The 10,966-nt window shown below is 39.3% G+C and overlaps 1 protein-coding gene across 1 annotated transcript; it reads left to right on the forward strand.

The window, feature by feature from the left end:
- Positions 1-729: 729 nt before the first annotated feature.
- RP1 (RP1 axonemal microtubule associated) lies at positions 730-9,743 on the forward strand (the record flags this gene model as incomplete). The annotated part of the gene is made up of 3 exons (XM_080938773.1): positions 730-1,362; positions 2,201-2,372; positions 4,186-9,743. The coding sequence occupies 3 exons, from the start codon at positions 730-732 to the stop codon at positions 9,741-9,743; spliced, it is 6,363 nt and encodes a 2,120-aa protein (XP_080794899.1).
- Positions 9,744-10,966: the final 1,223 nt, after the last annotated feature.

Genomic DNA, 10,966 nt, shown 5'->3' on the forward strand with positions numbered 1-10,966 from the left:
TCTATCTGTATCTGTATCTGTGTCTGTATCTGTATCTGTATCTGTATCTATCTGTATCTGTATCTGTATCTATCTGTGTCTGTGTCTGTATCTGTGTCTGTGTCTGTATCTATCTGTATCTGTATCTATCTGTATCTGTATCTGTATCTGTATCTATCTGTATCTGTATCTATCTGTATCTGTATCTGTATCTGTATCTGTATCTGTATCTGTATCTGTATCTGTATCTATCTGTATCTGTATCTGTCTGTATCTGTATCTATGTCTGTATCTGTATCTGAATCTATCTGTATCTGTATCTGTATCTGTATCTATCTCTGTGTATCTATCAGTGTCTCAGTTGCATAGGGTTCTGCTGTGCCGACATATATTCCATAACTTATTTACACTAATCTTTTTAAGTGTCATTATGCTATTCTACAATTTTTGATCATAAACATCCTATTCTCCCTACCCTCATCTGAGGACCCATTTCGGGGACTTGAGTTAGGCAACCTCTGCTCTACCATTGAACTCAATCTCTTGGTTTAACTTATTTTGGTATTATTGTAGTGCCTTAAGATTGTGTTTCAAATTTGGCCATCCACTTAATAAATGTAATTCTAGGACTATTCTGAACGTCTTCAGCTATAATTAACAATTATTAGCATTACTATATAGTCTCAGTGGTACGGCTACAGAGCATTACACAAATAAGCCATTTTCTCTTCTCTTTAGGTCTCATCCAAAATGAGTGAGACTAGTAGAAGGTCTACTAGTTTCTCTATGGTTCATCTGACTTCTTCTGAAGGTCAAGTTCCTTCTCCTCGCCATTCAAATGTCACTCATCCCATAGTGGCTAAACGCATCAGTTTCTATAAGAGTGGAGACCCCCAGTTTGGCGGTGTTAGGGTGGTGGTCAACCCTCGTTCCTTTAAGACCTTTGACTCTCTGCTGGACAGTTTATCCAGGAAGGTGCCCCTGCCGTTTGGGGTGAGAAATATTAGCACTCCCCGTGGACGGCACAGCATCACCAGGCTGGAGGAGCTAGAGGATGGCGAGTCTTATGTGTGCTCCCACAATAAGAAGGTGCTGCCCGTTGACCTGGACAAGGCCCGCCAGCGCCCTCGGCCCTGGCTCAGTAGCCGCTCTATAAGCACGTACATGCAGCTACGCTCTGCTACTGCCACGGTGCCCACCACCACTCCTGGCATGCTCCGTGCCCCAAGGAGGCTTGTGGTCTTCCGGAACGGTGACCCGAAGACCAGACGTGTGGTTCTTCTTAGCCGGAGGATCACTCAGAGCTTTGAAGCCTTTCTCCAGCACCTGACACAGGTCATGCAGTATCCTGTGGTCAAGCTGTATGCCACAGATGGAAGAAAAGTAAGTGTACTGGTGGCTCTAAGTCATCTCCCTTGTGTGTACGTGTGTGTGTGTGTGTGTGTGTGTGTGTGTGTGTATGTGTGTACGAGTGTGTACGTGTGTGTGTGTGTGTGTATGTGTGTACGAGTGTGTACGTGTGTGTGTATCTGCATGTTCATGTATGTATGTTCTAGTAGTCTTTTTCTCCCTGTTAGAATCTGACAGGTCATTGGGTTGGAAGGTGTCTCCTTTCTCCCCCTGTTTTCTGTGAATACTGACTTACAATGTTTTGTTCAAGAATACTGTTTTTCATAGTACTTCTTGGAAGGGAGTGACCAAAAGTAGTGTTTTTTTAGCTAGAAAAAAAAAAACATGTTTCTAGTATCCGGAAAAAGCATGTTCCTAGGGTCTGCAGCTTACAGTATAAGAGATCACCTTATACAACAGATCACCTTCCAGAACCTGCTTGCTATTCATTCTACCAGGTCCTTTCCCAGTTGGCTCTGAATTCACAGGCACTTGACCCTAACTGCAGACTTTGGTGGGGAATACCACATAGCTTTTAAAGATTCCTTTAATTATGCCAGAAAACTAACTTGTTACTTTCCAGATAGAATACAGGCCCAATGGTGTCTCTGGTCTGTTTACCCATTCTCAGACCTGCCTAGATCATTTTAAGTATATGATTAACATCCAAAAAAAATGCATGGTGATTATTTCTTTCAACCCTGGCAACCTGTCAAATTGAGCTATTAAAGTGTGTGTGTGTGTGTGTGTGTGTGTGTGTGTGTGTGTGTGTGTGTGTGTATCGATCTTATGGAAAGAATCGTACTTGCTCAGCGACTCTGGTTTCTTCTAGGTTCCTAGTCTCCAGGCAGTGCTACTGTGTTCTGGAGCTGTGGTGGCAGCTGGAAAGGAGCCATTTAAACCAGGAAATTACGACATCCAAAAATACTTGCTTCCTGCCAAGTTACCAGGAATCTCCCGCCGTGTGCACCGGAAGGGAAAAGCCAAGATAGCAAAACGAAAGAGTAAGCCACTTATAAACAAACCTTATTTTTTAGCTCTGAAACTTTTTTTTTGCTTTACCAATAAAAATTATATTTAAAGGACTGTGTTTATCCATCACAGAGACAAAAATGAGAGATTAAAAGTATTACAAAATGAAATTGGCTAATTTATAGTTAGAAATAGTCACAGAGATTATCTGGTGGCTTATTGAAAGACTTTTCCAAAATAATCAACGACAAACATTTTCACATGAATGACATAGATACTTTTTATTTTTAATAAAACAAAGTAACAGAATTTCTTGTTTCAGGAAGGGTTTTGCAGAATTATGTGCGACACTTCTGGTAGCTGTAGACTTTTTTTCTGAGTGAGAATTGACAGCAGAGCACAGCAAATCAGTGGTTTATATATTAAGATAAAAATCTAGCTCTATGCTCTCCCCTCTCAAGGTATTCCTGTAAAATTATCAGAAACACTTATTGATCAAAATAAAGAGGTCATGCAGCCGATTCATGCTAGTAACAGGAACCTAAAGTATGAGAGTTTTCTGATTTATTTAACAGTGTTTTATTGTCCTTAGGATAGGGGAGAAAGAGGCCCAAGAGTGTGAGAGAGGTTAACGCCATGACTCACTATATTCCTTATTTTCAATGTTATGTAAGCTCTGTGCCAGCGGGCTGATTGCCACTTATACCTGAACCTGAGCTTTCATTCTCTTTATTCTTGGAATAATATTTATCTTAAGAAGTCATATCCCTGTTCTTGCTAATATGGCTGAAATAATTTAACGCTTTCATCCAACCATTTTAAAAACAGACTCTTATTTGTCAGTGCACCTATTTTGTAGGTATTAACCGCCAAATATATAGTATTCATATAATAGTACTGTTTTCCCTTGGCCATTTTTCTGAAGTGGCTTACTCATTTTGTGTCTGTGATCAGCTTTATGATTTTTTAAATTATGATTTTAGATAGAGCATTGGTAAGTTTTACTTCAAAAAGTTAAAATGGACCATTTTTATTTACCAAAAAATTATAAAAATATTTTGGGTTTAGTTCTGAAAACTGCAAAGGCAGTTACTTTAGGGGATGTGTGCAGACCCATAACCACTACTAGGAGGAAATCTGTTACACTAAGAAACACAGCAGCCACAGTTAAGAACAGAAACCTTACACTGAAAGCAATACTGAGCTGATTGTAACTCAATGGATTTTTTATGTATATATTATTAAATCAACTGCACCAATTACACAAATAAAAATTAAATATTATTTGATTAGTCAAGCATTAAAGATGTTTCTGCTTTTATTAATCTCCCAAGGGCTCTCTCGCATACACTCAGATGGAACATCACCAAATACTGCTCTTTGCCTGTCTTTCTTACACAGATATATGGGACTTTTTTAGATTCCAGCTTTGGTATTGGTAAGCATATGAAATAAAACTACACAGAAAACATTTTTAGCTAATATAATCATTAGCAGTTTGTACTTTATACATTTCTTATTATCATTCCTTGACAAAATTGTTAAAATTAAAATTCTGTGAGTGTCTCCATTAGAGTATGGTTAGTTTACATTTTAATAGTAGTTTGAGAAAAAAAACCAAACAAACAGAAAGTGCAGTAAGATTTTCCAAATCACCATTGATTGCATACAATTTAGAAATACACTTGTAACATGTTACTGTAAAATACAGAGAAATGGTATTGTGTACTAATTTTCCCTTTTCTTTTTCTTTCTTTGCTGCTGCTTCTTTGGAATATTTACAACCTCTTTGCTCTCCATGTTGTATCTTTGACATGACATCTTTTACTCTTAAAATCTTGCAAGTGAGCTCACACACACCTTCAGTCCTAAGACCCCAGACTGACTCCCTGGCCTCAGAGAAAACATACGATTGCTTTTCAGACTTTTCTGTAGCCCCTGAGAATTACTTGACTTTAGAAACACACGATTCTCAGACTCTATCAACTTACCCTTCTGAAGATGGTGTTGAGAAGTCGATTGTTTTTAATCAAGATGGTACTATGACAGTCGTGATGAAAGTTCGATTCAAGATAAAAGAAGAAGAAACTGTCAAGTGGACAGCCACTGTTGACAGAGCTGGTCTTCTTAATGATGATGAAAAGGGTAAGACAAGTAGTTATCCTGGGAAAACAGATGACCGATCATCTAGTCTAAAGCTTGTGGCATGTTCATTGTCTGAAGACGTTACAGACACCACTCAGCAGGACAGTTTTACAGAGGTAGGAAATACTCAAATGACGGAGCAGCAGGCTCTGTCAGGTAGCTCTGCTGGCTGGGAGAATGCCTCTGTGGAGACAGACATCCAGGAAAGCCAGAAACAAGTGAAACCCTTTTATAGACCCCCAACCCCTGGGCCAAGGAGAACGAGACAAAAGAAATCTGTCATAGGGACCGTCACTGTAGTTTCTGAAACAGAGGTCCAAGAGAAGCAGTTTTCCTATAGGGAAGAAAGAGAGGTTGGAGAAAAATCCAAGTACCACATGTTTACACATTCTTGCAGCAAAATGTCATCAGTATCTAACAAACTTGTTCAGATCAGTAACAATGATGAGAGGGAGCCATCATTAGAAAGAGCAAAGGAAAATGGACCACTCAAGTCACGTGCCATAGAAATGACAAGTCAGAAGGTCTTAAAGATGTGTTGTAACAGTGCATTAGCATCAACGGTATCAGAGACCTCAGTTGTGGAAGGAGGTACAGAAGACAGTGCCGAATCAGACAGAGCCACTCTCAAGCACTTCAGAACTTGTGATGAAAATGACAGCCTCAGTTCTACAGCAGCAGATACAACTCGCACCTCGGGTGACAACTGTCCAAATGGCAGAAGGATTTCTGAGGTTCCTTCTGTAGGATCTCCCGTGCTCACCACAAGACTTGTTGAGGGATTTGCTCCTTGTGGTTTAACAGAGCATCCAGAAAATGGAAAGCTGATTTCATCCCCTCTTGCCGGCAAAAAGAAGAAGAAATCTCAGCAGCGAATGGTAACTTCCAAGGATAAGAGGAAAGACACTGAAACCAAAGGAGCCCCTGATAAAGTTGGGAAAATTTACAGAGTAGGGACAATTGCACAGGAAACAGTATTGGAAGGTTCAGACTGTCCTGATAAAGGAGGGAGAGTTTGTGAGGAGGGTCTTGACACAAGTTCTGTGGTAGTTGAATCAAAGGATGTTTTCCCCAAAGGTAATTCCAAAATTTCCAAGAATTTCCATAAAAATAAATCAAATGCTTTTCAAAACCCCAAGACTCAAAGACTTGTAGCCAAAAGAAAACCAAGGCCACTTAAGATTACAAGCACAGGCGGACTCAGAAAACAAGAAACTGGTCAAGAAGATAAAATATTTCTCCACAGCGGACCTGAAGCTCCTGAAAGTAATTTGGAAAAACAAAGTTTACGTCAAGTGTTTAATGCCCTTGAGGAAGACCAGAAAGCTTTGCATAGATCACAGTCACAAGTGAAGAAAGTAACTGAAAATTTGAAAGGCATGACAAAAAAGAGTTTAGTCTCCAAAGTCAATGATTTACACATAACTTTAAGAAACCAGAAAAAACAAAAGAAAGTTAAATTAAAGTCGGGTGCTATACTAAGTGAGCAGCATGTTACAGCCAGGACAGATACATTAGCTTCTTTGAAAAAAATGGATCTTCCCGAGGGTACTCCCCATCATCCAGTTAAGAGCTATGTGCAGAGATGGTTGCAGAACATAAATCCATACCCAGATTTTGAGCATGGAAAGTCAGTTTCACTATGCCAAAATATAAGTAACGAGGTAAATTATAACGGCAATGGTTTTCCAGAAAATGACCTCCATACAACTTCTTCAAAAGGAAATAGTTTTCTAATGGAAAGTAATAAGCACAAAACTAAAAACTCCAATCGGAAAGGCAATAAAAATCAAGAGACAAGCAAATCTCTTGTTGCTAAAGATAATGGTGAACAGCTTAATAAGCATCCCCGTGAAAGCCAAGACGGATTTCTGTATGACTCCTATATGGTGGCTTCTTTACATGACAATTTTACGTTGTCACAGACCACTGTTAATGATGCTACTACTAAAAGTCACTTATCTACAGAAAAGCCAAGACCAGAACTGAAGCTTGTTTACCAAGAAATGAACTTTGCTACGAAAGGTCGAAGTATTGAGGTCGCCATTCAGGTAGATACTGTGGGAGAGAATGTTCCCAAAGACTTACCAGCCCTGTTGCTTCGGTACCTGGAAGCTTTTGTTCCTAATAATCAGAAACATCAGAATGGAACTTCTCAAGTACCAGCTTCCTTGGCAGAGGTTGTCTTCCCTTCTGCAATATATAACTCATCCACAAATCTCCTTCTGGCTTGGCTTTTGCTACTAAACCTAAAGAGAAATATGAATAGCCTCTGTCAAAGTGATGCTCATAAGATGACCAGCAGATCTTCGGAAACAGCTGCCTTGTTGGAAGTTCTGAAGCATGTCGCCATCACAGAGGAAGCAGATGACCTAAAGGCTGCTGTTGCCAACTTAGTGGAATCAACTAAAGCTTACAGTGGACCCAGTGGGAGAGGACAAGATACAGAGCCCTCAACTTGCATAGCAGCTAGCCTTCATAATGTAGACAAGTGTAATGAAAGTGAGAATACGCAGAAGAGCCTACTGGATGAAGGCTACTCTGTCAGGGGAGACTGTGTTTCAGAAATGGTTAGCAAGTCACAGAACCCTCCTTGTGAGATGCACACTGTGAGCATGACTTATCCTCCGAAAGGGCTACATAGCCAGAGTGATGGTCTTTTCATTAGTAATGGTTCTACTATGAGTCAGCGCTCCACACGTGATGTGTCTTTCCTAGGAGAGGCCTGTTTACTTACAGATAGTGTGTGTTTCCATAAGGCTTGTGCTCAGAGGGAGAACGTCTATGAGGCAGCTTGCCCAAGTGACGAGTCTCACTTCCCCATCCGAGGCAGCTATACAATTGACTCTGCGAATTCAAAAGCTAACAAATGCACTGATGATCTGGAATTAGCCGAAGAACTCAAAACTGTTGACGAAGTTCTAAACGATCTAAGTATTTGGGCAGATTCTACGTATAAAAATGAATCCAATATATCAACTTCATCCCAAAATGTCAATAAGTTAAGTTCCCGGGACAGTTTCCTAAGTAAAACTTATCTAGATTCTGATAAGGATTCTAGTCCTTTAGAAGAATTTCATAGTTGCCCGCCTAAAAAATTTGGGAATACAAAGAGATCTATTTCTTCTGATAAGGAAGAATCAAGGACTTCTGAAGAACCAAGGTCAATAACCAATAGCATGTCATCAAGTGAAAGAAATGTCATTTCAGAATTAGAATCTTCTGAAGAATTAGAAAGCCAAGATACACGAAACTGCAACATGAAGGTAAGGCCTGAAGAAAAAGCTACCAAGGAATCGATGCAAAATGAATCAGAGGCTAGGATGAGTTTGGAATTGATTAACATACCAGAGAGGAATATCATAGAACAGGAAAGAAGAAATACCACAACTCTGGAGACAATTGATAGGGGGCAGGTGACACCACCATCTTTAGTCTTTTGCTATGATTCTAATAGAAATACTGAAAAAGAGCTCAGTGTGGGAGAAACTAAGATGAGAGCTAAGATGATGGTAGATGGCATGGAAAGTGAAAGTTACATGGAGTCCTCACGTAACTTTAAAAAGCCTCACAGGGGTCCAGGGACCTTAGACTGGTCAGATTATGGATCAGACGGCGAGAGCGGATATCCTTGTAAAGCATCGTACAATGGTCATAATGAGGACACCGGCCAAGAGGCAGAGTGCCCTAGAGGAATTGTTAAAAGGGCAATAGAAAAGCTTTATGGAAAAGCAGAGATGATCAAACCGCCATTTTTCCACGGGTCGATACACAAATCTCAAGTTTGTCCTTATAGTCCCGTGGAAGTTCAGTGTGCTAAGCAAACACCTTTTTATGAGTCTGAATGTCGGTCCTTGGTTTCTTCTGAACAGGCATCTAGAAGTTCACTCATGTTGCAGGAATTCCAGGAGGAAAGACAAGCTGAAGTTAATGCCAATGGCATGGGAGACAGTTTTGGAGAGAGCAGCGTAGAAAAGGTTACAGAACTAAGTGAGCATGATGGGGTCTTTCTGGGTAAAGAGAAGGGAAAACTGATTGACAATGGCAAATGGCTCCTGAGAGAAAATCATTTGTGGAGGGTGTCATTGGACAATCCCGGCATGTACGGCAATGCAGACACCACCTCAGTGGATACTCTAGTTGATAAGAACAGCATCGAGGTGCCGTATTCACATTGTGGACAGTTGGCTTCTGGTCCCACAATGGCTGAATTGTCCTCTTCAGAATTGGAGGAAATGACTCAACCCCTTGAAGTGAAGTGCAACTATTTTAACTTCCCTCACGGTAGTGACTCTGAGCCTTTTGGTGAAGACTTTCTCGATGCAGAGACTAAGGCCTGCCCCAAAGAGAAAATACCCAATCATCACAAAGAGGAGAAGGGTAATTATCCATCTGAAAGAATGTGTACATCTGTTACTCAAGCCTTTGCTTCTGCTGGGAATAAAGTGCACCCTGTCTGCAGCGATGCTATCAAAACCCAGCCACTACCTGGGAGTAGTGTAACTCATGGTGCACTTCAGGAAGGTGACTCTTTGGATAAACTCTATGCTCTCTGTGGTCAACATTGTCCAATACTAACTGTTACTATTCAACCTGTAAATGAGGGAGACCGAGGGTTTGCTTATCGCAAGGATTCTGATATAGAAAATTCTCTGGGTTTTCAGTTGTGGATGAAAATATACCCATTTCTGCTACAGTCAAAGGAAAGCATGTTCAGAAGTAAGAGCAGGAAAGTGATTGTGGGTGAAGAATTTAGTGAAAATACTATTGGTGATGCGTGTGATCAAATTTATTTCAAAAGCATGATTGATTTGGGAAATAAAAGAGCTAACTCTTTGGGGGAGAAAGTTAATTTGCAGAAAGCCCAGTTGTATTTGAAGAAAAGCTTTTCAGATCTTTTGCCCACATCATTGCTGGTGGTTTGGGATATAAATTCTGTTTCACTAACCCCTAGCAACTTGACAGATAATTTCCAAAGTGTTGATGAGAGCAACAACTTCATTAACAGATTTCAGAACTTCAGAAAACATCCCAACCAAGAAGTAAGAGAAAACGCCAGTTATCGGTTCTACTTGGAAATGTTTGGTCAAGTTTACTTGTTAGATATTTGCCAAGTTGAGAAATCCCTAAATACCAAAACCAGAAGCAAATTAGAAATATATTACATTTTAGAGGGTGAAGTTCTTTTCATCTGGGAAGAAGAAAATCAATTAAACATAATAGATATTGAAAGCCCTAATGAGCAGAATGATTTATAATTTCAGTATTAGCACAACCATTAACCATCAGTAATGTTTTCCCCATAAGAAATGCAGTACATGGAATAGAATTTAGGCTAGATTCTCTAAGAGTTTCTTGCTCTTTCAAAATGAGAATGCCCTAGAGGACATATTCTTAGATAAATCGGATTTGGTTTTCTTCATTGTGTTGCTCCTCATTTTCTCAGTCATTAAAATTTTACATAGTTTCATTTTAAATATATATAATATTGTACAGCTATGACTTTGTTTGATCAGGATATCAGAAATATGGCCAAGACAAGAAATATGTCCTTAAAATATTGTCAACTACATCTATGATGTGTTGAATGTATTAATGAATAAATGTAACTTTAAACTATTTCATTTAAGTGCTGATTAAATAAACAGTATCATTAAATCTCTCCAATACAATCTGCTAGCTTTTTGTTCCAGAGAGTTAGCTGCTGTCTCCTCAGGACATTCACCGAAGTTCCTAACTATTCTATAGGACAGTATTCACCACTTTTCTCACAAAAAAGAATACATCACTACCAAATTGTGCCTTTCCTAGACATTATAATTTTTAAATTAATAATTTTAATATACTTAAAAATTTTACATTTGTAATTAGAGTACAATTACAATACTTCCTATTTCCTTCTGTCCACTTCAACCAACCCCTCTCATGTCTTCCAACTCTCACATTGATTATTACTGATACATGTGCATGGACAAATGCTTAAATACAAGTGTTTTGTTTTGTTATTTGTTGTATGAATGGTTTCAAGGCTGGCCACTTTATACTGGATAGCCAATCAGGAGGCTCATCGCTGGAAAATGCTAATACTTCCTCTCTCAGCTCTCGCAATTTGCCCAAAGTTCTTCATCTAGGGCTCAGAACCCATTGAATTTTACTTTTCTGTGTTAGCATTCTTAATTTATTTTTGTCATTGTTTTATATATATACATTATATATGTCATTGTTTTAAATATATAAATCTATATATTTAACACAGCCATTTCTAAAAGAGGCAGTCTCACAGGGAACTTTCTTGTTTCCTGGCTCTTAAACTCTGTCTGTCCATGTATGTACTTATCATTTGTCTGTCTGTCTGTCTGTCTATCTGTCCATCCATCCATCCATCCATCCATCCATGTCTTTATCTCTCTGTCTCTAACCTGAGCTAGAAGCTGTAGATTGAGAAAACATGCCACTTGTCTTTCTGGGTCCAGGATACCTC

The sequence above is a fragment of the Micromys minutus genome (assembly GCF_963924665.1).
Source record: "Micromys minutus genome assembly, chromosome: 26".
Lineage (NCBI taxonomy): Eukaryota > Metazoa > Chordata > Mammalia > Rodentia > Muridae > Micromys > Micromys minutus.